The following is a 27918-nucleotide window of genomic DNA, read 5'->3' on the forward strand; positions in this document are numbered from 1 at the left end:
CTTCCATGGGCAATTTTTATCTAATGATTTTTTTACACTGGCAAGTTCATCTTTGCCATGCCAAGTTTAAGGGATGCCTTATTTTGAACCCATTCTGTGTGTAAGGGCAAGTTAAATTCACTTTGTGCTTTGTTTTCATCTTACTACCCCATGCTGTAGAACTAATCCCAGTGCAGGGGTCCAAACAACTCTCTGTGTCACTGGTGTTTATGGTATTTTCTATATAAAATTCTCCATAAACATTACTTGGCCAAAACACGTTCACAATGTGCCACTTGCACAACTTAGACCTTTGCCTGTGTTGCTCATATTTAAGAATTATACTTAATCCTTAATTGGAATGCTGAGGCTTGTGTATGGATTACTAAACTGTTTTGAGCAATCTTTTAAATATTAATTTATTTCAAGAAGAGAAGAAAGAAAAAAAACAACAAAACAAGAACCAAACAAATAAAAACCAATGAAAGACCAGAACCAGTGACAAAATGCCAGTCTGGGAAAAAAGCAGAACAAGAGAACAACCTTACCTCACTAGAATAAAGTGGCCTCAAAATTCCTCGCGGTCTGAGGAAGTGTCCTCGTGTATGCACTGTATGGAAGGGAAAAGCACAGACAGAGCCAACTCCTGACAGCAGCCCCAGCTTTGCAAACAAGGCTCTGACATTTCCAGCTATTAATTTCTCTAATCACTGTGCAGTCCTGGCCTGGAGGAGCAAGGCCATGCAGAAGCTCACTAGCAGATTTGCAGCACTGAACTGTTTGCAGTTCATTTATGGATTATGCTGGCACGTTGTTGGTGAGTTTGTTTGTCACAGAAGAAAAAAAAAAAGGCTTTGGCTCCATGCAGAAAAATGAGCTTCCAATGGTGAATCCTGTGCAAAGGGGCAGCAGCACTGACCTGCTCTGGACTGTCCCATCTGGGAAGATGTTTGGACACTGAACTCCCTTCCATGTGTTTGGTCCCAAAAAAGTCTGGCAGGGAATTTAACACAGAGTAGTGCAAAACAATACATTTTATTTGTTCACAGTTAAACACAAGCAACTGCCTTGACATTTTAGAACATTCTAATAAGGACAGCAAAACCTCCTTTTGGTTTAAGTTCTCTTTAGCTTACGATTGTACCATTTCCTCGTATTTCATATTTATGGCATTTAATGTGGATTGTTTAACATGCTTACAAAGAGCGAGGCAGGGAACAGATTAACTTGACAAAGACAGCAATTTTAGATTTAACTAAAAGCAGTCAGTTAAAAAAATCTGTTTCCACTTCACTGATGGGACCCCTTCAAACAAACTGCAAGTTAACTACATACAGCAGATCCATGATTTTTAGACTTAGGAAAGAAAATTGCAAAATTTGTTCCTCCATAATCTTTGTGGTCCATAAACAAACCTAAAGTGGTTTCCATTACTATCCTGGTGCTAAAATCCTGTTTAAAAGAAGAAAAAAAGCCACCTTACCAAAGAGCTTGCGTTGCTGCCAGGGCATTTTTGTGACTGACACAAAACCTGCCTCTCCTGGGAACGCCAGACCTGGGCTTGGCAGAGCAGGATGGGCAGGAGCTCCTCCAACATTCCCAGCTGAGCTGGCCCATCAGGCCCTTTGTGTGCAAACCATTCACTCCCCAGGCTGGGATCCAGTGGGAGAGGGGCAGGAAAGCTCCGAATCTCACCGAAACACGCGCTACCACGTTTGCTACCACTACGTCTGAGAAAGCCTAAAGACAAAACCAGGCTGCCACTTACAACCAACTCTCTACTCTCTACTCCATGCAGAGTCAGCTTTGACACAACCACTGAAGTTCACCTCTACTCTCAGAGTTTGGACTGACCAACTGAAAGGACACGGAGAATAATTTAAGACAGGCAGAAATGTATTCAGACCTCGGAGTTACGGAGGAGGCGGGAATGGGAGGACGAGTCCTGTCAGCAATGAGCTGAGCTGCTCTGACAGCCTCGTTCCCAGCTGGGCTAAGAAGGGATTTGAACTACAAATGCAAGTGTGCTTGGACTTGATTTCTATGTGAGGTGGTTCTTAAACAGCAGCTGCCACCCACAGAATGTTTAGGAGAAGAGGCCATGAGTGATGCAGGGGAATTGTGAAGCCGGAACCGTCTGAGTACACCTGGACCCAGCCACGTGGGACATTTAAAACAAGCACTGTCTTCCTAACAGCAGGCCCTGTTCTGTCACGAAGGAGATTGAGTCTGATCACTGACAAGCTCTGATCCCACAATCCTCCTTCACAGAAGGCTCATCATTGACTTAAAACATGATTAACACCGAAAGGCTTCATGCCAGGATTCTGATTTCAGTGTGAGCAGGATTCCTCCTCAGCCTTGTCACCTAAGGAAGTAGGATGAGGGTGAAGGGGAGAGACCTAGAGCCAAGTTGACACTGCTGAACTCAAAAATGTGCTGCAATCTGAGTAGGAGGGCACTGAAAGGAAACCATGCTCTCCAAGGCAAGCCTGAAAAGGTATTGCCAGGAAGAATGAAGCCAATTTCTTGCTCTCGAAACATGGTGGTCTTGTTCAGATCAAGAACAAATGAAGAAGTGTGAAGCAGCACATTTCCCTGATTAGAGAAGCAAATCCTCCTCTGCAGATCTTCATAAGCTTGGAATTCTACCTCCATGTTCTGCATCCTCTCCCTACTTGAGTAAAGCTTCCTCTTCCCTCTTCTCCTACCCCAACTGCTTTCACATACAAACCAGGGTGAGGTCAATCAGGCAAACACTTCAAACACCAAGAAGATCTCAAGCTGGTGTTTTAACAAGTCTTCAGCATTTACGGTCTCTTCTGCATTACGAGCTCCAGTTCCTTTTTGTCTGTTCAAATGTAACTTCCCAGGAAATGTTAAGGACAACATAAACAATGATCATGAATTAGGGTGAATGAATCATTTTGCAGAGGTACAATGTTCTTTAAACATTTGGGTATTCAATCAGACTCCAACTTAAAGAAGGTTGGGCTCTGAAGCATGTGGGACAGTGGACAGGCAAAAATAGAGAATGCACTGGAAATTCTAGTGCTGCTTCTTTCCAGGATGAAAGGAACCAAAGTCACCTGGACAGGCAGCACAACCAACTGCTCTAAATGGGAAGCTTGCAAAGAAATACAAAGCATTCAGAGTAAACTCACAAATATTAATTTGGCCTCATATTGCACTCAAGTTCATAAACGCAGCCACTCAACTGGGGACAGGGAGAAAGGGAAAAAAATACTTGCAAATGCTAACAGTTGTCCCTTCAAATTAGTACACGCTGCTAAGGATTGAATTTGAGAAAGAAGCAAGAGTTAGGCTGGGCATTTTCAATTCCAGACCCAAAAATCCACTTTGCATTCATTCAGCAGCCTCCTTCCGTTCCTGGCCATCGATCCTGCTCCGCTGCATGAGCCACTGCTCAGACCAAAGAAACATAAAAGCTTTTAGTTAAACTTGCACTCACGCCTCCTGTTCTATGCCAAGAATATGAAAATAACACTGATTGACTATCTTCCTCTTTAACTGTGGTCATGATGAGTTTCATTGTAGTCCATGATATGAAGCTGTCCAACACTGCTTTCCTGGAGCTTAGGCGAGAGGTTTTCGGGGCTTGGAGGGGCCTTTGACTCCATGCTTGGATCTTTACATAGTTCAGTCTTTAGGGCATCAGACAGCCTGTTGATGCTGACCCCCTCCTCATCACACTGGCTCTCACTCTTGTTTCGAAATAATTCTCGTGCCTTCATTCCAAGGAAGCTCTTGGAGCTGGGGAGTGAACCTACAGTCAGTGGGACAGTAGTGGAGGGCTCCAGCAACATGGATGTCTCCCAGCGACTGCTCAGCCTCTGGTTCTGGGGTTTTTCTGGGGTGGAGAGCTCGCTGCTGCTGCCCCCCTTACTGCTACTGCTGCCTCGGGTGCTGGGAGGTTTGGTCTCTCCATTTCTACCCAGTGTTTCTTCACTGTGTCCTGCTGTGTCTTCATTACCACAATCCAGCCTGCTTGGGGAAGAGAGAGGACACAGTGTCAAGGAAATCTCAGTAATTAAACAGTGGAGAGGGAAATGCTGGCCAGGGCAGATTACTTTGATTACTTTCCCTTTCTGCCTCTGGGTATGTACTTCAACAGGTTTCCTTTCACACTTCTGGGGCGAAGCAGGAGAGACAGGGGGTAACCAGATGTGTCATACACTCAGCTTTGCAACATCCACTGTTTTTAAGTCCAAAACTAACATAATCCCACATGGGTCATGCAGATTTCACACCACCCTCACCTTTCTTCTGCTGCTTCAGCTGCTTCTGTTTTATCATCTTCAAGTTTTTTCAGTAGACTGCTCTTCTCCAGCCGCCCAAACAGATCCAAGATCTCCAGCTCAAATGCCTGGGTGATTTTTTTCTGAGCCTTGTACCTGCTTTCTACTGCCTGCAGCTGACCCCTGAGCAAAGAGAGAAACCAGAATGTCCAAAATCTCCAGATTCTGCCTCAGCTGTGACAGTGCATCAGTCAAAGCACAGCTAAAATGTTACATAGGAAAGCCCCTACCTTGCTTGGATTTTAACATCTTCCAGGTATTTCTTTTGCTCCAGGAAGAGGTGGTCCTTTTTTGCAAGCTGAGATTCCAGTTCAGCTATCCTTTTCTGGGAAGCATCGAGCCTTTGGCTTTGCTGCTGAACACACAACTTTGCTTTCTCCAGTTCTTTCCGAAAAGCAGCGTGCAACATTTCAACCTCCTTGAAGCAAACAACACAATGGTAAAGTCTAATTTGATCCTGTGTTATTTTTATTGGTGTTTAGACATGTTTCTGATGTTATAAATAGGCACATTTTAAAGCAAGCCAGAATAAAAGCAGCATTTCTAAAAACAGATATAGAAAACCAGCCCTGCTGAAGATGTACACTATTAAAATAACTACACATCACTGGAATTTATTAGCACATTAATGCTCCTTATGAAAACCTCTTTTCATCAAAGCAACTCTTGCCAGTTCTGCACTGGATTAGAGTAGACAAACTCTATTTTAAATCCATTTTCCAACAGGACCTTCATTAAATACCAGTAGAAGACTTTTTTTCAGTGTACTATTCACCTTCTTTAATTATGTGCTCTCACGCAGGAACAGTTATATTGTTGTGCAATTTACTTGCTTCTAATTAAAAAAAGGTTTCTTTGAAGTCAGGAAGTAAAACCATATGAACCACAGAAGTTTCACTGAAGTTACTGTTAACTTTTAATAGGAAAATGACTGAGTGGGAAGGCTGAGATGCTCATTTTGAAGTAACACCTCAAAAAACCCGTAAAATCCTTGTTAAGATCTTTCCACGAATTCTGGCACTACTACCCTGCATTATTGTACCAACAATCTGCTGTCAGTTACATCTGAGCACAGTAAAGTCTTGGCTTTTGGAAAAGAAATTGCTCAGTTGGCTAAAATTTACATCAGTTGGCTAAAACAGACCCCAGGTGTACCCTAACAACTCCTCCTTAGCCTTCAAAAGGGGCACTGAAGATATTCCTCAAACCCACAGGGCACAAAACATCTGAATAGAAGATCAAACATACAATCAAATCCCTGAAAATCAATTTCAGAACAAAGAGCCTGTTAAGTTACAAAGCCTTTCCTTCTGAACTCAGGGCTGGGAATTGTTGGATGATGACCTCAAGGGAAGTTTCCCCAAAAGTCCTCTGCACTGGTACCTTTGTAGTGTCTGTGTGCTTGTGCTGCAGCTGCTCCAGGTACAGCTCATTGACCTCCCCAAGAACCAGCAGCTGCCTGTTCAAGAACTCCATCTGCTGTTGCACCGATTCACTGTTGGAAAGCTGGGAAGGGAAATGGAACAGAATCCAACATTGGGATGAACAGGTCAGGAGAGTCACAGCTGACAGGCACTGTGTTCACAGGGTATTTTTATGAAGAAGGGAAACAAAGGCTAAAATCCAATGCTTCATAGGTAGTTAAGTGTTGAATAAATTGTTTTCATAAAGAACTTTTCATCTCCATTTAACTTATGATATAAACAGTATCTCTCAGTTGTCAAGATTTAGCAGAGCTTTAATACAAATTCATAATGCTCAATCTGCAAATCCCTGCTGTGGAAAAAGCCAAAATAAGAAGTTTCAGAAGCTCCTTAACTGAGTTTAGAGTTTCTTCACCAAAATACATTTTTCTGTGTTGTTTTTGTGCAATTAATATCAGATTCTATGGAGCTCAGCACAGGCTTCTTTCAGATCAAGAAAAAGCACCTGATGAAAACTATCAGATAAAAAATAATCAGAGAGACACAAAGGGACCCTGGGAACACTGACTTTTCTTACCTTTTGAGAAACTTGGCTAAGCAGCAATTCAGTGTGACACACCTTGTTGTTTGCCTTCTTTAACTCTAACCTCAGATCTGCTATCATGTTCCTGCAGTCTTCCAGCTTGGTCTGTTCAAGTGACAAAAAAAATTACTCAGGGTTCTGAAACTTCACTAAGGACAGCAAGGGCACAGAACTGTGAGGCTGTAAACCCCCAGCATTGGAAATCAAGTTATACTGACCCCTCCAAACCAGCTAAGAACCTGCCTTTTCCTATTTCCAAGCTGAAGACAGGACAAAACAACTATAAAAGGACAATATTAAGTGAAGCACTTTTAGTTATGCACTGTCTTATTCTGAATCAGTAGACAGTATCTCTAATAAAAATGTGCAGCTTTCTCTCAGGTATTTCATGCCTTGATACAAAGAAGGTTATTTTTAAAACCATTTAGTAGACAACAAATTTGTTGTTGCTTCATACCTGCAATTCCTGGCTCTGGTTATAGAATTCCTCCCGGTCGTGCTGCAGCTGTCGGATCTGGCTGTGAAGCTGAGCCACAATATTATCATGTTCCTCCTGAAACTGGTGGTACCTTGCCTGTTCTTTCTGCAGACTCAGTTTCAAGGCCTGGATCTCCTTTTCCTGCAGTTTCAGCTGATCTTTCTGTTAAGAATCCCACATGAGGCATCAGACAAGACACCTGCTCAGCAGCTAGGACATCTATGCTCAGCCAAGCAAAGCTGTCATTACCAGCATGCAGGAAAACACTTTTCCACACACACAACATTTTCTACAGAGCATGTTCTCAAGGCTTTTGGGGCTTGGCTTGGTTTTGGCTGAAAAGGAGATGAAATGGTGATGAGGGTGGACAGACTGAAAACTCACAGCCACATTCAAAGCATGAATGAGCAATAGTCTATTTTTCCACTGCCTCTCACGCTTTCAACAGGAACTTGGGCCTCACTGCTGAAGCAACACTCCATCTTCCAAAACCTACTTGGAAGTTTATTTTTGGCTCTTGTAGTTAATTATCAGAAGGTGAAACTGTTGATGGAATTAGTTATAACATGAAAATAAATTATGAAACACACCTAAATCTGTACTGAGACACCCTTCAGTGCACTTACATCTTCAAATTCTATCACAGTGAACAACTCTGGAAGACAACACTTGAGTTTCCAAAGCTTTTTCTATTAGTCCTCATCTGAGGAGCAAAAGGACAATACTGTATCAAATATGCAGTAAGGTGTTTAGGCATTGAACAACCACCCCACTAACAGGGAAGCTGGCAGTGCTGGCAGGGGTCAGGCAGGAAGGATTCAGGTGCCTGCAGTCAACTACAAACTGCTGACATTAATAATGACAGCACACAGAACTCATGCACCAGTCACTCCACAAACGCTTCAATAAAGCGACAAATGAGGCTTCTTTGTTAATTGAGTGGTACCAGCCAGGCCAATTAACACTTTTAGCAGCACCAGTGTGTCTCAGGCACTGGTGGGGCTGCGTCCCTGCTCACCATGGCAGCGTTGTGCTCCTCCAGGGCCGTGGCTTTGATGACTTTGCGCAGGAGGCGGCGGTTGCGCAGCGCGTGCTGCTGCCTCTTGAAGCGCTCGTACAGCAGCTGGTTGTGCAGCAGAAGCAGCTGGTTCCTCAGGGTGTGAATCTCATCTGAGGGGGGAGAACCTGCAGTGGGACACAGAAGAGGTTACTGAGCTGCACTCTCTGCTTTATTTGGTCTCCAACACAAAAATCGTAAACATTTTTCCCAAAGCAATGGATATATGCCTCAAATGGATTGCTCCTTTGATTAAGGAAAAAAAGCCAAGCCACCATCACCACAAAAGCCTCAGAGCACAAAACTAAGACACAGACACATAAATAAGCAAGAAAAACCATCAGTTGTAGATTGAATGAGCAGTGAGAAGGTGCAAGGATCTGCCAGATGACCAGCAGCACTCTGAAGCTTAGCAAGGCTGAAATGGTCAAAAGCAAGAAGTGTCTAGAATTTTGCACTTTTCAAAGATGAAAAAAAGCAGCTCATCTCTCTGGAACACAGCTATTTGCTAAGCAGATAAACCATGACTTAGTGGAGGGCATAATCTTTCTGCAGCATTAGTTAAAAACCCACAAGCAAAAAGTATGCAGGTCATTGTTTAAGCAAGTCTAATAATAGAGGAACAGATTGCCAAAACATGAGAAATTTCCTCACCTCCAAAGTGAGTCCAGTCAGCAGATTTGCTTGGCAGAGACAATCTGAAAAAAGAAAATGCAGCATTAACAGGTAAGTTTAAGTAAAAAAATGGAATGCTCACCTCAAAAGAGCTTATAGCCTGGTAAAAGTACAATTAAGGTCAGTTGGTATAAAAAGATTAGGGAGGAACTGTGCAGCTGCTTTTTTTGGCACAACTTAAAATTAAGCCAGCACAAAAAAGAGTAACAATAAAGTCTGCAAAGTAAGATTTTCAGTCACCTACTTGTTCAGCTCCTTAGTGTGTGCATCTGCTCCTTGCTGAATCAGCCTGTCCAGCACTTCCACGGGAGAAGTCGAGGACATGCAGTCTTCATCCTGGCTTCCCTTGGCTTTCTTTAGCAGCTCCTCAGTCTTCTTGCCAACAAAGAGGTAGGCAGTCTTTGGTAATGCAACCTCAAAGAGGTGCTCATAGAGGGGAGGCTGCCCACTCCCAAACACCACTCTCCTTTGTGCTGGTACTTTACAAGGGCTGGGAGTGAGAATACTCGGCTCCCCAGAGGTTCCTTCCCTGTTCCCAGCAGGGCTTTCCCCAGGGCCTCCACAGGGCTTGTCTATGGGAGTAAACGTTTGTTTGGGTGTTTCCCGTGCACCCTCAGGCCCAGGCTTGTCCAGAGATGTTAAAGGCTCAGAGGTCTGACTGTGTCCCTGAACACTGGAGGCTGCTGAGTGGGTCTTCTTCTGAGAGCCTGACAGACTTTCGTTTGTGCGGTAAAACGGGGAGTCAAATCCTCCTCTAGGCACCATGTGTTCAGCATCGGTGGTGATCTCGGAGATCTCTTTAGATATTGCATCTGAGGAGAGGGGGAGCACCATGATGCATCTGGTATTTCAACAGGACAAGCATTTCCTTAGCTAAGATGTAGGTAAGGAGGGCAGACATTACCTTCCTCTCTGTCCTTCTCAGCGCTATCTTCAAACGACAACCCACCTAAAAACTCTGGAAGATCACTTAAGGTTACTGAACTTTTACTACTGGGTATGTCTGAAAAAAAAAAAAAGAAAACAAAAAGTTAGTTGTACAGATGCTGTTTTCTCCAGCCTTAGCACAGCACAAAACACAAGTCTTACTGCTGCAAGATCCTCAGAATAAAAGCTTTCCCTCTTTCAGATGCTTCCTCAGAGGAGGAAGGTATCTGACTCCTGTTCCATTCCACATGGAACCAGTTCAGAGATCAGTCACAGGCCAGTCCTGATCCCAAAACATAACTTTGTAAACTTGAAATTTGCTATTGCACAACCTCTTTGAGGAAGGATGTGCTGTTTGCAATTCAACCCATTAAATAAATAAAATAAGGTGGCTGCTGTGCACTGTGACTGCTGCACTTCCACATGAGCATTAACCTCCCCTTTAGCTTCTGAGCTGGCTCCACAAGCACACAGCACCTGCCTGAAAAAAGGAAGTTTAGCAATCTGATGTAATACAAACTTGCCAATATGTGGCTACTGATCAAAACTGAGACAGCAGCTGTGGGATACACACTGCAAGATAGAAATCTCATGCTCAGCTCAGTCACAGATCAGGAACTCAGTGAAAAACTTGGCTTGTTCGTAACTTGGAATTCAGAATATTCAGATTCCAGTGGTATTACACAACTACACCACAGAAAACCAGCTTTAGATTTCACTATCATCTCCACTTTGAAGATGATTAAGATTCACAGCACAGAAGTCTCAAATACAGTTCCAAAATCCCTTTCTACAGCTGTCACAGAGGTAGATGACAGAGAATGGAAAATGGAATCTACATTTATCTATTAGAAGTTGAATTCCTCAACATACTGATTTCAGTATTCCACAGGACTTTAAAATAGGTTCAAGTACAGCAATATAATTGTAGATAGAAAACAAAGTTTTACCAGATGCCTTTAAGAGGGAGCATCATATCTATCCTTATGTGCAGCCTTACAGTTTGATCCAGACACGTGACAGATAACTTGCTGAAGCAAAATTCAATATAGAACTTGCTGCTTCTAATAATAATCCTCAAAAAATCAGCTTTTATAAAAATAAATATCCCTTTTCAGCCTTCAGTTTATATTTGCATTTTTAAATATGCAGGAGAGTAAGGTAAAAAAAACCCTCAAGCTATTTCTGAACATGAATGGTTAAACTGAAATCAGAAGCATCACAAGAAGGTTTTAAGTTGAATCAGAGGTTCAAGTGGGATCCTAGAACTACAAAGAACTCAGGGGAAAAAAGAACGTGTGGAAAAGTGTTTGGGAATTGGAACAAGTGTCAATAAAAACTGGAGTTGTTTACAATAGGTTGTAATAATGGGGAGAGGAAAATGGAGTTTACCCAATGATTTATCGCTGTTTATGACATTTTGCTGTCGGTGCAGTAAAGGCCTCCCAGAATCTGGTTTGTCCTCCTGGAAAACAAAAGAAACCCAGAACTCATTAATTGCCTTAGATTTCATTGGCAACTGTGCAGCTGGACTGGAAGTGGCAATAGTTGTCTACATTTAGAAGAGTTTTTGCAATGAAATGCAAAATTGTTTTATAAACCACCTACTCTGATTTTTCTTTCTCAGTTAAGGTCACTGCATTAAGGCAAGTCAATGAAAAAAAAACAGATTAGTTCAGCAGAAGAATTTTGTAATACCTTTTTAGGAGGTGTGGCAGCAGCTGAAGGGAGTGAAACATGGACAAAGTCATCTGAAGTGCAGGGTGGAGGAGGAGATGTGGCTGGTGTTCCCAAAGGTGTTCCTTTCCCCCCTGCTGAAAAGGAACACAAGTTCTCTCAGCAGGCTCCCCCTTCCTCCTTTCAGCTGAACATTGTATGTGAAGAATTGTACATTTAAACACCTCATAGCATTTACTTCTTAAATCTCTTTCAACTTCCATCAACACAAAAGTGCAGTTTCCCAAAAGTTGTTCCTGATTTTGGCACTGAATTCACAAATTCCCTCTCAGTTTGCATCAGCACTGCTCTAGGTGAGGTACTCAGTTTGTAGGAGTAATCAGTCCAGCCTATCAACTGGCATGATGTGGTATTCCCACTTAAGAACTGCCAGTAAAATTTACAGCCAGAATTTCCAGTAAAACAAACCTTGAAGGCCTAATTCCAAACTGCAGCACGTACCAGATGTGCCAAAAGCTTTGCTGTAGGGTTGTGATGCAGACTGGGATGACTCTGATGGGACAATGCCGGGGGACGTGGGTGGCGTGGTCATACCACACACTGCAGAGGGGCTCCAGATGGTGACCTGTGCACAGAATAAAACACAGCAGAGCTCAGAAAAGGAACATGTGAAGCACCTGCATCCAGGTCTTCACACAGGAGATCAGTTAAACTCATGAAATTTAATTAAATGTGAAACGAACACCAACTTCTGAAGAATTCACAGCACACCTCAAAAGCGCATGGATTTTTAAGACTGGCACAAGAAATTATGAAAGTGCAAAGAATGCAAACTTGCTGGGCTTCATCTTCTGCTTTACCTGCTGTGGCTCAGTTGACAGCCTCGTGGACTGTGGGCTCAGAATCTGAGGTAGCTGCCCTGGCATTTGTGATAGTGTTAGCCGAGGAGTGGAATATGGGGTAGAAGTCCCTGAAAGTCAATTAAAAGAGAAAATCAAAATTCCAAAGCATCCAACACATCAAATACAAACCCATGATTCTTCTGGCTAGGACTTAAAGGCTTTTAATCAAAGCACTTCAAATTCAATTCCACATACACATTTGTAGCTAGAGATTTTTCTTACAGCCCAAAAAAATATCTGTTGAATACATTGTACTACAGCTTTCTTTTTTTATTGTTGTTTTGGGGTAGGGAGGACAGGAGATGAAGAGACAATGCTGAGAATATGCTGTATGTCTGCATATAGAAAATATATCTATGTATTTATTTTTTAATGATAGTTTATTTTCTGGTGCCTAAGAATCAGACTTTTAAGTGGGATAAATTAGTGAGATGGGTTTTTTTGCTCTAGGGTCAGTTCTTCTCCAGCAATTGGGTATTGATTAGCCATCAGGCAGGTCTTACCATAGCTGCTCTGTATGTCAATGTAAGAGCTGGCACTGGGGTCAGTTTGATGATGTTTTGAGCTTGTGCAGAGTTTCCGAGACACAGAGTAATAACCATCTTCATAGGAGGCTTCTGCAGGGTCCAGGGAGATTTTGGCACATTCTATCACAACATCATGAGTTTCTAGCCTTTTCCACCTGCAGACAGTTTTTGGATCCAAAAGAGTAAGTTAGTCAATTATTGTTAAAAACAAGAGTTCCTGGAGATAGGAGGAATTGGCTTGTAGGATGGCTCATTTGTTCCAGGCAGCTTTGCATGCTCCCAGCCAAACTGGAACAAGGCACCAGACAGAAATTGCAACCAGATGACTTGTGAGAGGGGGTCTCAAAGAGGAGACAAACAGCTTTGACACAGAGATCCATAAAGGTCTGCCATGGAGCACTCTGGAAAGGAGGAACAGCATACGAAGACTTGGTTGATCCTGAGCTTCAGCAGCTGTAGAGATCAGCTCAACTACACTCAGATGTTGGTAGGCAAAATTTAGACATGCCAGCAGTGAGGGAATCTGTATTACTTAAGCAAACACTGTCTGCAATGCCAGTTTCAGATCTGTGTTTTTCCTCCCAAGTTTGGGGAGTGTTTTTTACTTTTACTAACTCCTTCATCCTGAGAACTACTTCTTGCTAAATTAAACAGCCAGATTAGATCTGCCCAATATTTCAGGGGATGGAAAGTCACTGTAAAGAAGAGAAAGCCCAGAAGGCTGTCTATGAAAGGCTGGGTTGCTTTGGAAAATAAAATACTCTCTGTCCAAAATACCAAAAGAGAAGGCTTCCACTGGAAGGTTTGTGCCAATTGTGCTCCTGAGTGGTGCCACCCTCCCCCCTGCAAAATTGAGCATTGTGACATTCAATGGGTTCCCAGTTAGGAGTGATTTCCTAGTGGCTCTGAAAAGCAGGGCAAGAGCACTACTGTGCAGCAACAAGAGTCAAATTCTCCTCTTCAGTGGCTGGGCCTGTGGAGACAAGAGAAAAGCAGCAAGTGGTGCTGCTGCAGGCAAATGAGCCTATTGCTAAAGAAAACTAATACAGCTGATAATGTTAACACATACCTGTTAAAAGAACTGATCTGTTAAATGAACCAATATCTAGGTACCAAAACAAGACACACTGAAGCCATTTTAAACACTTAAATCCCATCAAATACTTCAAGAACCCCAAGGGATATGACCCAAACCTTCAGCCAATGAAGCATCTCTGGCAATTTCACTTTATTCATTATAGGCAAACTGTTTTAAATCTTTATGAGGACGTTTGATCATTAAGTCATAAAAATAAGATAAAGTAAAGCAGAAGACAGATGCCATCCCAGACACAAAATGAATTTAGAACCCCAACATTGTTGTTAATGACCTTTCACAACAGTTTCTGCTTATTCATCCAGCTGAAAGCTGGGATGAGGAAAGTCTACATGTTTACCTGGTGCACCTACAAATCTGGGTGGCAAAACACCCCCACACAAACCAATGCTGACAGAAAAGGTTTTGCTGCAACCTTCTGAAATAACCCCAGAGAAAGCTGCTCAATTTGAGCCTTTCCTAATAGCAGAGAGAACATATAATACCTTCGTGGGTCCAGTTCATGGTCCTTGGATCCAGTCACTAACTCTGGATGAATACGCACATGTTCCATCATTGGCTGAGAGGAAGAAGAAGGATTTGTTATCAGTGCAGCACTTTGGATTGCACTAAACCACACAAAGCTGATGAGCAAACTACTGATCCCAACAGTTCAGAAAGTTACATTTAACAAGTAAGGTTAATACACATCACCACAGCTTCAAGAGTTGATCCCAATGAGCTTTCAGTCAAATCACTCATTTTTATACTGTTTTGTCGAACAGCCTTCAACTGATTGACAAATTAATTGTATTAAATTGGAATATATAGCTATACATTTCTTGCCTCAGATAACACCGAGATGAGCAGCATTTTACCTTGACTACTTCTTCAAAGGTCTCCAGGTTTTCCTTCATACTGTAGTGAGAGCGCAGAAAGGAGACAAAATTGCAAGGATACATTCCATAAAGACGATGAAAGAGAGAATAAACGCTGGCATGAAGATGGACAAGATAAATCTCTGCCACATGACCTGGAAAAAGTAGTTAGAATCTTTTTTCATTACACTGGAGAAAAGAATAAAAGTTCTAAGAATGCAAACAAAGTACTTTTAAATTTGAAATGTTAACTGGAACAAGTCTTCTGAGGTACAAATAGTCCCTATTGAAACTGTGAAGTCTTCTCAGAAAACAAGCAACACTTAGTCATCAGCTCATAGCAATCCCAGGAAATAAGGACCATTAATTCCAACCAGTGTGCTGTCATTCTCAAAGCACAGCTTTATTTTTATTCAAGTTAAAACCTGAAACTCCTCGAGATAGTGAGCCAGAGTAAGACTGACTGAATGATTAAAAAAGGAAACTAAGGTTTGCTTCACTTTAAAAGGTAAAAACTAAAAGCTTGTAGCCACTAAAAGCAATCACAGCAGACAAATCTTAGTATTCACCTCAGAAGTTCCAATCCTACTTGCAATGCAGAATGGCTCTCTAAATAGCACTTCTATGTGCTTAACACAGCATTTGTTCATTCAGCCATGAGCCACACTCACAGATACTGCTGGTGTTAGACATCAGACCCCTTACAACAAATTCAGCAAAGCCAGGGCTCTGAGAAAACCAGTTTTATCAACCTTCATGACTATTGATAGTTGCACATTAAATCAAACTGTTATATATGTTGCTTCTCTCCTCCCCCCCCCACCCCTGCCGTTTATATCTGGGAATATCAAATTCCCCAAAATCTGCCTGAAACATTAGCATTTTCCCTTCTCTCTCCATTAAGATCAATCTCTGCTTTTCACTGTCATCAGGGCAGTACTTTGGTTCAGTGAAATTTCACACAGTAGCAGCACCACATGGAAGATTCCAAGAGACTTCTAAATTCTGAGCAAAGAACTCCCCCATGCTCTCAAAGAACAGAACATCTTGTGGGCTTAACACGTGTTTAAATAATCTCAGACCACTAAGAGTCTCACAAAAGAATGTGCTCACCAACTGCACACGAGTCACAAGGATACTGCAGACCACAACTGCATGCAACAAAGTTGAAATCTCACCTGGATTCTGCAAGCACCAGGCTGAGAGACGCCCAAAGATACCAAAGAAATCATGAAGGTACTGTTTGCCAGACTGAGGAATCATTGGCAACATGGTTATTAGCACTAGGACACCTGTGGTGAGTACTACTACATCTGTGTCAGTCTGCAAGAAGGGAAAAAACCTGCATTAGTCAAATGTGTTGAACTTAATTTTTTTCCAAGGATGAAGTGACCATTGAATCATCAGCATGGAAAAAGTTTTCTATTGAAACAGTCCCTTTGAAACCTACCAGTATTTAATGATCCAAGATTATTGAGTTTTTCATAAAGAACAACTTGAAGAAAAAATAGATTTGGGATTCTTGCTCCTACTCTGCTGCTTTTTTGTAGAAATACTTGGCTTAGTTAAAAAGGGAACATCACCACAGTTCCACAGCTGAGTAAAAACAATTACTGGTATGTGAAGCATCTTATGTGCCACCTTCCTTCCTTCCCACAGCTAAACACACACAGCACTCAGAGGCTCAGAAACTGCAGATCTGATCAGGGTGTTCAAGGGTGTTGGCCAGTTACCAACACAGGAGTCAAAAGCTTTTCTGCTAAACCTGGCTGCTGGAAATTTCCCCCAGCAGTGATTCAAACAATGACCAAACACCTTGGTTTGTCCCACAAGAAAGGGACGTGGCAGTACAAACCTTTGGCTGGATGAAACAGGAAGAGAGAATCAGACTTTAGGGAAGGACATGTAAAATGTTCAAACTCTTTCCTTGCTTCCTCAGTTTAATGCACATTTTTCTTGGTAGCTCCTCTGCTTTGTCAGCACAGGGTGCACAGAGCACTGGTCAGGCTGGGGGCAGGTGCTGCTGAGCTCTCTGGGTATCTCCCAGGAGATGGGACAGAGGTTTTAGGGATTTATCCTCCTCTGTGTGTCTACTCTCCCTCAGTCACACAAAACCTATCAGAGCACATTTCCTGTCCATCCCCACCCTCTGTCCACATCCCCAGAACTTCCACATCTCTGTCCTACTGCCAGCAGCTTTCTGACACACTCCATTCCTCCCTCAGTCACACTGCAAAGGACAACAGATCTTGTCAGGCACGACAGGAGTTCCAGTAACAGCAGCTGGAGCTGCTCCTTTGGCAGTTACAAATTTGTGGTGGTTTTGTTTTGAGGAGTGCTGGCACTTGACTGCATCGTGCATTTAAATGTGACTTCATGACTAATGTGGATTCTTCACTATCATAATAAATTCCATTACTGCCAATGCATTCTAGGTCTCAAAGCACTTTTCATTCCTTATTCACTGGTACAGTGCTGTACAGTATTATACCTGATCAATCTGTAGAGGAGGGAAAAAACCCACAAAGCTTGGGGGAACAGCTACCTCCTTGTAATCCAGCATGTCAACAGCTAAGAAGGGAAAATCTGCTAATTCCAAGGTAATTTCACCTGGGAATAGTCCATTGCATGGCCCATCTACACTGCAAGTAGAGGACACACAAATTCAAATTGCACCAGTGGGAAGTTACTGTATTTCTATTAGGTTCACATTCAAGATATCCACCAACTTTACCAAGGGCCCTCTTGTCTTTAACCAATTTTGGGAAAGTTTTAATAAACATTCCTAACTCACGCTGACAGCGGCTTTTAGAAACAAGATTGCCAGCAGTAACAGCATCAGCACAGAGCATTCAGCTGATATTAATAGCACTGTGGCTTAGCTAAATGACATCAAAACAAGAATCAAATGCCTTGCATCTGCATGCAAGTTTACATCAGGTGTTTTACAGACAGCCCTGACAGTTCTTACCTTGAGACATTTAAGTAATGAAAGCAGGAGAGGTGCTTGAGAAAGTTTGTGTTTCCAAGATGGTTGTCGTCTTATCACATGTCCCAGCAGAGAGAGGGTGGGTAAACGAGTAGCAGCTTTGCCCATATAATCATTAATTTTGTCCAGTAGATGCTGACAAAGGATTTTGCAGAGAGTGGTAGAAAAAGAAAGGTATTTATATTTAACTGCTCTATACCCTATTTCACCAGTCCACATTCAGAAGTTTGTCAATATGGAAACTATGGGCATTTTACAAATATACAAGGTCCCAGAGGAAATAGAACCCTGCAATAACTTTGAGGCTACTGGTAGACAAACTATACAGGCCACTGCACTTTGAAATGTTTATAAGTAAATAATAAAAAAAAAAATATGGGCAGCAGCCAATTTGTAGTGCCACTTCCAATCTATTTTAAATCCGTACTTGCTCTCAAAATACCCAATTTGTTTTAGGCTAACACATCCTGCACAAGGAGCACTGCAAAAAGACAACATTAATCCTCCAAACCCTTTCCTTTACAGAGGTTCTTTGCTTAATTGGGTCAGTTTAAGCAACTCTGTAAGAAACAGAGACCTCTGAAGTTTTTTTTTAAAGCTTAAACTACTCTTACTACAGAGATACTACATCTCCACAGCAAGGTAATTCTACACCAGAGTGGAACCCCTTGAGTTTTAATGGATGCTATTTAAAGGCTGCTAAAATCTGCCATAACAAGATTTTTTTTTTACCTTGTCATGAGGCTCTTGCAGAGTGGACAGAATATGCAGTGCCTGCTGAGAATTGGTTTCCAAGTAATAGTCCACCAGGTTGTTGACAAGCATAGGCCCACGGTCTGTCAGTTTGGGGACAGCAAGGAAAAAAAGCCAAAAACATTCTCAATACACTAAAAATGAAGTATTTGCTACAAGGACATTGCAGAACTTTTAGGCAATTATTACACAATTTCTACCATAATGCTTGGTGTTTAGGAGACCTTTGGGAAAATGAGACCTCTCAAGTACATTTCCTGGTTCCAAACCATTCAAGTGAATGCATTCAGCTCAGGCAAAGGAACAGGGTTTTTTAACAACCAACAATTCCTTTCTAACCATAAAACCCCACAGGTAGCTGAGCTGCAAGGGTGCCTTACCCAGTAAAGTGCTCAGGAGTGACTTGATGTTCTCTCCCTTCAGCAGATAAAGAGAGCAAGTTCAGAGACAAGGACACTGGCAGTGCTCTCATGCTCTGAAAAGGCTCTGTCAGCACAAGTGATGCCTCAACAGCAGCAATCACTTTTCACAAAGTCTCAGTCTGTTGTTTTGTTTGGGAGTAGGATTTTTTGAGGGTTTTTTTTATTAATAAAATCCCACTGGTTCCCATAATGTGGGTGACATTTAATTCCTTCTAGATACACTTGACAAAGAAAGTTTCATCAGCTCACACTTGAGGCTCTGCCTCAGGAAAAGCCAGTCATTTTGTAATAGTGTTTTAACAATTATGTAACAGACCTTCCAGGAGCCATGCCATTAAGCAAAATGGACTGAAGAGAAGCCTCAATCCTTAAAGCAATTTCAAACCCAAATATCAAGAGTTTCTTTCAAGCTGCATTTGCAAAGACAGTGTTTGATAGGAAAAAAAAATCCTACATCATTCTACCTTTTTATTGATGTGAAAACAAAACCCTTCCCAAAACTACACAAAAGGATACATACCACAAATGAGATTATCTTTGAATGCAGCTGTTATATCTTCCAGGACACCCAGAATTGGAGAATCCAGCATTGAGAGGAGCTCACCAACATTTCCTTGCTGTGCCATGATGCACGTACTGACATGAATGTGGAGGTTAAAACTTCAGGAAGTTCTTCATTGGTGTCTTTCTACCAGACTAGGAGAGAAGAGACAGCAGATGAGTGAACTTTTCCCTTTCCATATAAAATCTCTCATCTCTCCTATTCCCTTTCCACACAAGTGCCCATTTAACACTGAGAGGATTGTGAGGGTTTCCACACCTGCAATAAAAGCTGTAAGAGTTTCCAAAAAGCCAATGAGTCATGAGTAGGGTTTTCTTCATGTTTTTCACAAAGATATTAATCTGTTTTGCAGAAAATCTCAGTATCTATACAGTCCGAGCATTCTCTTACTATATTTTTTTAATTTACTCTCCAGGTCAGTAAACTGAAGCTAAAGTTTGGAATAAAATGCAAAAAGCTGCCTGGAATCCCTCCATTCCTGAGTTCTTACAGCAGCTCCTCCTCAAACCACCTTTCCAGTTCTTTGCATAAGACTAAAATCTGGAGAAAATACACACCTCCAGATCCTTCTCCACTCCTGTGACCAGGTCAGGAATTCACTGCCCTGGGCTCTGCATTGTTGCACTCTGAGAGATTTGGGCTTTAAGACTTTGCAGCTGTGGCCAGGCTGCAGCTGTTGGGAAACTCAAGCAGGGCTGCTGCAGCTGCTGCTGCTCCTGGGCAGCCTGAGCAGCACAACACACTTTGACTTCACTGGTGTGATTTGTGATCCCAAACTCTGCAGTGCAAAAACTGCAGAAAGTATTAAATGCAACAGTGTGCAGGTAACAACTGGTCAGCTGGAGCAAATCTAAGCCATGTCAGGCTTTTAAAATGGCTTCTTCCCATCTACCAGCACCAGAGGGGTTCAGGTGTCACACTGACCTACCTACCACCAAATGAATCAGGTTTTATTTCATCCAGAAGAATCCTATACCAAACCTTTCCCAGTGGAAGAACAAATCTGGCTTTAGATCACACCTCATATTATCAGCAAGGGTTTCTTTTTCCCTCCTACTCCAAGCTAGAATACATTTTTCACTTCCCCCATGGAAGGCAAGACTGACACATACTACATTTACACACAAAATTGGTTTTTTACTGCAGTTCTGTTTACAACACCTGTTCTGTGGATGAGCCGAGCTTCTGTCTGCAGTGCTGTCAGCCACACACCTTTCATGATCACTAATAAAGAAAAAACAGAAAGAGGTTAAGAAAAGGCACAATTTATTTCTTCCTTATCACACCAGGTATATGTCCAGAACATCACTAAGTTTTTGACACAGAACAGAAGAGTTGTGCACCCCCTGCATGAGAAGTCAGTCTGAAAAACACTAAATGGTGCTGCAGTTGCTCTTTCCAGAGCTGTCCACAGGTTAAGCTGTGCAATTACCTCAAACTACATGGTTTTCACAAGACCATGGTTTTGTACTGTGACCCTTCAAAAGCTGCTAGAGTTTTATTTATGGTAGGTAGAATCTTACACAGAAAGGATTCTTCCCTATTCTGAACATACAGTAATTAATTTAAGCCTTTAAATTCTATTCCAAACATTTTTAGGCATTAGCCAAGGACCACAGAACAGTGCTCTGTTTCAAATGATAATGCTGTAATTACCTATATACATATTACTTTCTTGAATATTTATGTTTAACAAAGTCACTGGACAGCAGGAGTTAACATGTCCACCAGTAAACTTTGTCATTTGCAACATATCACTCTGCAGTTGCAGAACTGCCCAAGGTCACTTTTCTTAGTGCCACCAGACATCAGCTTACTTAACCTGGCACTGATTGCAAATTCAAAGGTGAAAATATGGCACCACTCTCCCAACTGGCATTTCAGTAGCAACAAACTGGCTGGAGCATTGCAGGAATCACCACTGCAGAACAAAAAACCCCTCAGCCTCAGTTTTCAATGATCATAACTGAATAGTCCAAATGAAACTCCAGGTCATGTACAAGCAGCCAGCAGAGTCTGATCACTGAAGTGTTTAGATGTAAATGCTATTTCCTTTCTAGTCTAATGCTGGCAAAATGCTAAACCTGCATTAAAACTGGCTGGTAGTGTGAGCAAGATTTGGATGATAACAGAATGGAGACTTGGAGTGAGGGAAGTTGCCTTTTACTGAAAGCAGAATGGATCTATGCTTTCCACAAAATCAGAGCTGCCATTTGTTGTGGTTTAGGATTTTGGTCTGGGTTTTTTTGTTGTTTTTTCCCCCTACATTGTGCAGACTCTAAAGCTTCCACTCCTTCCTCAAAGCACTTGCTGTTTAGGAGACAAACAATGCTCAGAGAGTGACACCATCCTTTCAAAGGTTTAAAGCCACACATCTATGCAACCTAAGAAGTCAGCCTTCCACTCTGTTAATCATTTTGAGGAATCAACAGCTTTTTCCACTTCTAGTAATCATTATAATATCGAATTGACTCAATGACTGCATTTGCAACATTGTACGGGGAAGCAGCTCGCTCCAGGGAAACCATTCCTTCATTTCTGAGAGCACATTTTCAAACCGGCCTGGCTGTCCCTCAATTTCTGTCAAGACAGCCTCAGCTATGGTCAAGCAACAGATTCACCAGCTTCCTAAACAACAGGAATTAGTTCTTTTAAGTATTGTTAACAAAAGAGATGCACGGCCACACCCCCAGAGCAACTGCAAGGAAAACCTGTTTTAAGAATTAAAGCAGCAGAAACACAAGTGTCTGCTTTTTTACCCCATAAAAACCTTGTCAGTTCTCTTCTCTTTGATTCCCCCATCCCATACCAGTGAAAAGAGTGATTTTTTTTTCTCATTGTCCTTGAGCAATACCATTCTTTTGAACCAGATCTTTGTCACACCAGTAAAAACCTCAACAGCAGTTTCACAGATTCTGATACTGCCAGAGGAAAACCTGCAGCCTGGTGAGATCATAAACCACACTTTGGATGGGTTCTGGAAGTCAGGCTCAACAATACCTCTGCAGATAGATGGGGAAAACCCCTGTTAAATGTAGGTAAGAGGATTTCAAACTTTGTGCCATTGTGCCTGCCATCAGATAAGGGCGAGGCTGATAAGGGAGCTCAGCACTGATAACACCACACACACGTAGGTAACGGATCATTTCCCAAGCTCCCTGACTAAAACAGATGGCTGGAGTGACCTTGTGCCAATAAATCCAATAATCCATTATTTCAACTTTTCAATCCATTATTTCAATGCATTGGAGTTCTTTAAAGTAGAGCAGTCTCCACTCCAAAAGTATTCAAAATATGAATCAAAGTATTTCAAAGCACATCTGAAGATGGGGCAATGTTACACACAGGTGCCTCACGAGGTGAAGTTCATCTGAAGTTACACCAAACCAGTCAATGCTGTCACCCCACTGCACACAAATGGCCACAACTTGAAAAAAGCAAATCACAGCTTTCTCAAGGTAAAGTCATTTTAAACTCTAAGTAAGACTGAGATGCTCTAAATCTGTGCCCAACACAAATGAACAAGCCAGGAAATTCCAGCAACAGTCTTAAATCATGCCACACTTTTTTCAGGCAAAGGCAGCTGAGTAAGTAGTTTACAGGCAACAGGCTTTTAGTCAGAAAAGGCCCTGTGCTGGCAGATGAGTTCAGCTCTGTGGTGTCAGTGTGATTTATCACAGTCCCACCAGGAATTTGGGATGTGATTTTCAAATCTTGTAGATAAGCACAGGCCAGGTTAAGGGGCTCCCATCACCCTGTGAAACAGCCACTGACTGTCAGGGTATTTTGTATCTGGAATTGATACTTGTGCTGTGAAAAGGACATCCCTGACACCTTTACAGTATCACAGCACCAGCACAGCTTTCTGCTCAAATACACAGTTACAAGATGAGCCTCTCTAATGCTTCCATCCCCAGGTACTGCAATCACAAGAATTTCCACATCCCTGCAGCCATTCTTGCAACTAACAGGATTAAAACAAGTAGGTTTTCCATGTGATTGGAGTCACTGACTCTTCACTAACTTTTAAAACTAGTTTTATACAAAAGATCAAAAGTACTTGGTTAGTGAAGTGTAGAAAAAAGTCTGTTTAAATACCTTTTAAAAATGCAGCATTTTAATCTCACTGAAAAATATCACACCCACAGCATTTCTTATATTCAAGAGCCTTCTTTAAGATATACTTAGTAAAAAGTATTAAAGTACTAACACAGCTTTGGAGCCATCTTACAGAAGGAAAAGGAGAAACCAACAAGCCAAGAACCAAGTCTAAATTTATTTTTTTTCAGTGGTTAATTTAACAACACAAAACAGTTTAAGCTACAAACTCGAGACAAAGGGAGAGACTGTAGAAATATTAATTGGAAAAGGCTAAACAGAGAAAGAAAAAGCAGAGTATTCCCAAAGATTATGACTTCTGTAAGTATTTCTGTCAAGAGAAGATGTTCTTCTGTTCAGTGTATTTTTATCCCAAGCCAAATGAAAAAGCAGCTGGTAGTGCCAGTTATGCTGCTCGCAGGGGTGGGGAGGAGGGGGACACACCACAAACACACCCTCAGCCTTTGCTGCAACAACACCCAAATTCAGGCACCAGGAGCACCTATTCAGGGCCAGGGGGATCAGCAGCAGCATTTTCTCTCTCCTCATCAAGCAGCAGTTAAATTTAGGGTGTGCCAGTAAATGGTTATTGCCCCCTCTGCCCCAAGAGGAAAGGGGATCTCAACACCACAGGACCAGAAGCTCCAGATTTACACTTTTCCATCTGATTTCTGTGGCAGGTAGGGTCAGGTCACACCCCCAGGTATTGCTCTGCAAAAGCCACGAATGAGGACAGAAGGACTTTACAGCAATTGTGCTCAAAGAAAAATTCAGATTGACAACACAGCAGCCCTTTTCACTCACATCTTTGAAATGTTGGTCATGAAAGGATTAAGCCTAACCCCCTCCCTTTCACCACACAAAAAACTGAAGCCCATTTTATGCTTCCTAACCATGCCCAATCTTACATTTCCCTCACAGTTAAATTGAACATTGCCATTATACAAGTGACATAAGCAATGAATGAAAAGTTCCAGCAGGGAGAAAAACCACTGGTGGCATAGGAAAGCAAGCAGCTGATAATTCCCTTTTTCACCATCCAGAAATAATAACTCTAAACACTCTAAACCTCATTTCAAACTGATCACTACAACTGGCAATATAATCAATTTAATTTATTTATTCATCTTTAAAGAAAGAAGGTGTCTGGCTTCTTCTAATAGTAAATATTTTCCTGGTTATATTAAGATCTGATATTAGATTCCATAACTAAATTAGATCATTATTTATAGTTATAACTTGATATTATACACATTCTCCTGGACTTTGTTACAGGTGCTTAACTGACGTGGGAACAGGAATATCACAAAAAAAAAAACAACCCAGCAAGCCCAAACAAAGAGAGAAAATCATATTCAGCAATATTTAAGATTCTTTGGGCTCTATGCTGTGCTAATACACTACTGCTAATTGCTACTCATCACATTTCTGTCAGAGGAAAATTGTTTAAAAACAATCCATGTCACAAAAAGCCCAAACATGGAAGGGCTGTCACTTCACCCTCTGGCAGGAGCCAGGCTAACCAGCCAGCCACAAAAGGGAGTCAGGGATTATTGCAATTCCTCACACACAACTGCATGTATTAATAGCAAATAAATAAATAAGAACAAGCCCTGGCTTTCTAGAATAATTTAATTAACACTACACACAGAAAGTCAGCCCAGCTATGAAATCTTTTTAACTACAAACAGGTGATCAGAGAGCTCTAAACTTGGCACTAACACAAGGACTGAGACTCCTAAATCTCTGCAGCATTTCTTTTTTTGCCCCCAAGAGGAACCTTTTAAAATATTCACAGAGTTAGACAGCAATTCAGTAAACCTTGAAACCACTGCAACCTATCTAATGTATTCATCAAGGCATTTTAAAACTGCTCCAAGAATTAAACCCAGCATTACACAGAACAATAGCAAATGATGTGAAACTGTAAAGTAAAAACAAAACATGAATAATGCCCAGGAAAGTGACAGCAATTCACCACTGCAAGAACTTTACTCTGGGTCTTAATGTGCTACTCAAAGAAACGCTTCTGCTGAGAAAGGAAACATCATTACTTGTGCTCATTATGTTTATTAAACGACATGAACACATAATACCAGACACTAAGCTGTAACATTCTTAAAACACGCACCTGTCTGCAACTGCCACAAAATCTGGTGCCCCCCGCTGCTTCCATCACTGCAAAGTGCTTTGATTATTTTATTTGCTTATTATGGATGAATCCCAGAATGGTTTGGGCTGGAAAGGACCTTAAAGCTCATCCATGCTGCCATGGGCAGGGATAATTTCCATTATCCCAGGCTGCCCCAAGCCCCATCCAAACTGGCCTTGGGCACTTCCAAGTATCAGGGGCAGCCACAGCTTCTCTGGGCACCCTGTGCCAGGGCCTGCCCTCCCTCAAAGGGAAGAATTTCTTCCTAATAAATAAAAAGGCATCTTTTCCAAAGATATGTTTGTGTGTGTTTGCACCCTGCATGTGTTCCAGGCCACTCAGTTTGCACAGAGGCTGAATCACATCCCCAGCTCCTGTCAGGGCTGACAAGAAGGTGCCTGGCAGTTGGAAGAATTTCAGGAATCAGGACAAGTCAACATCCCAGCAGTCCAGCTGCAAATAGAGCCAGCATTCATTTTAAACTACAAATAGTTACTGAAGACAAATATTTGTCCAAACACCAAAACATCTGCAGTTGGCCAGTGTATCTCACATGGGAATCCATTAATAATGCCACTTTTTAGTCAACATAAAGGTAACAAAGAGTTAAGGTGTCAGGATTAAACACAGCCAGAGATAAAATCATTTTAATTAAAGCTTATCTCATGACTTATTAGATATTCTGACTATATTTTCATGGTGTAAGTCCCTGCAATTCCCCACAAATGTAGTCCTGGGTGAACTGGGCTGCTACAAAACCAGAACAAATGAACAAACCAAAGCAAAATCCTTTTCTCAGTTTTTTACTGAGTAAAGGCTTTTAAGCTCTTGATTTCATTTTAAACTTCAGTGTGGCACAGCTGTTTCTGATAAGCAGAGCACCTGATTGCTGCTCAGCAAAGACAACAGCAGGCAGATGGATTCCCAAGGTTTGCACTGATTATTAGAACTCCCAGAGTTTTCAAAGATTTACTTTCTAGTTGTTCATACATGTAAATTGAAGAGGGGTTTTTTTCACCTAATGGGATCACTCCAGCAGTGCTTTGATTCTGACAGGTTTCCAACAACTATCCCCAGAAATTAATGTCAGGAAACTGCAGGATCAGACCACACAAAGAATGAAAACCTGTATTAGCACCCACTGGAAGGTTCTCTGGAAACAGCAGCTCTGGAAAGAGTTCTGCACACAAAACCTGATCCTGGTTTCTGGGTCATTTCCAGGGGTTTTGAATCATACATTCCTTTAAGGCACCTTCTTCCTTTCACTCATTGCCGTGTAAGAGATTCATTAAAAAAACCCCAACGCCGAAGAGCAAGGAGAGAAGCTCTGCCTAAACTGATAAAACAATGACAGAGGCTGCATCCATAGCAAACAAAGGGTGAAAACTTCAGAACTGCAGCCTCCTAAGTTCTTTGTGATAACAGGAAGCAAAATGTTTTATTGTAGAAGTAAACAACATCCTGACTTCACATTACCTACCCAGGAGCAAGGAAATGAGAAAAGCCTTCCTCACCGAGGGGACAGACTCTAACAACTGATTTATTTAGAGCCCAACCCCGGACAAGGGAACCTCCTTAGCAAATAACCAAGGCAGGGGAAACCTGGAAATCGCTACTCCGCCTTTGCAATGGGGGTGCTGAGCCTTTTTCAATGAAAAGCACAGAATTAAAAGGGGGCTTTGGCTGGCGGGGGGACCCTGCGGGGGGGGGGTAGGGGCAGCACCCCTGAGCAACTTTGTCTGGAAGGAAGGAAAGGGGACAGAGGGAGGCAGGAAAGGGGACACAGGGGGAACATCAACCCCCCGCCTTCCCCATCCCCCCGACCCCTTCCCTTTCTCCTGCCGCCTCCTCCCCCAGCCCTTTCTCCCTGCTTCACCGCTCATCTCTCTGCTCTGCCTCCTCCTCTCCGTCCCCGCGGCCGTCCCCGGTGTCGCCGCGGCGGTGGCAGCGGGGGGCGGCCCGGCGCACTCACCTCGCCCTCTCCTCCCCTCAGCTGTTTACCACTCCGGGCTCCTCCGGCCCACAGGGCGCCGCCATCTTGGCCCTGCCTCCCCCTCCCACCACAGCGCTTCGGCCCTCGGCTCCCTCCGCCGCACAACCTAGTCCCGCCTCACCGCCTCGCTTTCCGCTGCCTGCTCGGCTTCTCTCCGGGTCCCTCCCCGTTCCGTTCACCCCTTCCGCCTCACGGGACGTTCCCGCCGCGGGGGATGAACGGGGGGCGGGCCTGCGGCCGCCGCGCCCCCGCGGAGTCCCGCGGCGGAGGGATCTCGGCGGGGTCAGCGCTGCGGCGGCGGAGGTCGCGTGATGCGGGGGGCGGGGCCGCGCGCGGGCGGTAAACAAGGCCCGGCCCTGAGGGGACGCGGCGGGTGGGGGTCGGTCCCGGTTCTTTCGGTTCTCCTGGGTTTCACCTGGAGATCCTGCACAAAGTGCGGGGATGTGCT

At 42.7% G+C, this 27918-nt stretch overlaps 1 protein-coding gene across 4 annotated transcripts; it reads right to left on the reverse strand.

The window, feature by feature from the left end:
• Nucleotides 1–995: 995 nt before the first annotated feature.
• On the reverse strand, nt 996–27529 carry TSC1 (TSC complex subunit 1). 4 transcript variants are annotated; one of them, XM_066562654.1, is made up of 23 exons: nt 27450–27529; nt 20389–20451; nt 19186–19361; nt 18223–18326; nt 17473–17625; nt 15680–15824; nt 14502–14656; nt 14130–14203; nt 12525–12703; nt 11980–12089; nt 11621–11744; nt 11141–11253; nt 10835–10907; nt 9420–9518; nt 8760–9327; nt 8495–8538; nt 7802–7968; nt 6763–6945; nt 6300–6410; nt 5682–5804; nt 4529–4716; nt 4260–4421; nt 996–3984 (listed from the first exon to the last, which is right to left on the reverse strand). In XM_066562654.1, the coding sequence occupies exons 3-23, from the start codon at nt 19289–19291 to the stop codon at nt 3507–3509; spliced, it is 3459 nt and encodes a 1152-aa protein (XP_066418751.1). In that variant the 5' UTR covers nt 19292–19361; nt 20389–20451; nt 27450–27529; the 3' UTR covers nt 996–3506. The 4 variants fall into 4 exon arrangements, with proteins under 4 accessions (XP_066418751.1, XP_066418750.1, XP_066418749.1 ...); XM_066562653.1 differs by having other exon boundaries at nt 996–3987; XM_066562652.1 differs by having other exon boundaries at nt 11141–11256.
• Between the last annotated feature and the right edge of the window lie 389 nt (nt 27530–27918).

Source organism: Molothrus aeneus, chromosome 19, assembly GCF_037042795.1.
Source record: "Molothrus aeneus isolate 106 chromosome 19, BPBGC_Maene_1.0, whole genome shotgun sequence".
Lineage (NCBI taxonomy): Eukaryota > Metazoa > Chordata > Aves > Passeriformes > Icteridae > Molothrus > Molothrus aeneus.

Coding starts and splice junctions, on each gene's coding strand:
- TSC1 (XM_066562651.1), bottom strand. CDS start 19,291: ATGGCACAGCAAGGAAATGTTGGTGAGCTCCTCTCAATGCTGGATTCT. Junction 15,825..17,472: donor CATTACTTAAATGTCTCAAG/GTAAGAACTGTC, acceptor CCCTTCTTGCAG/ACTGACACAGATGTAGTAGT. Junction 9,328..9,419: donor TGAGAAGGACAGAGAGGAAG/GTAATGTCTGCC, acceptor CCCTCTCCTCAG/ATGCAATATCTAAAGAGATC.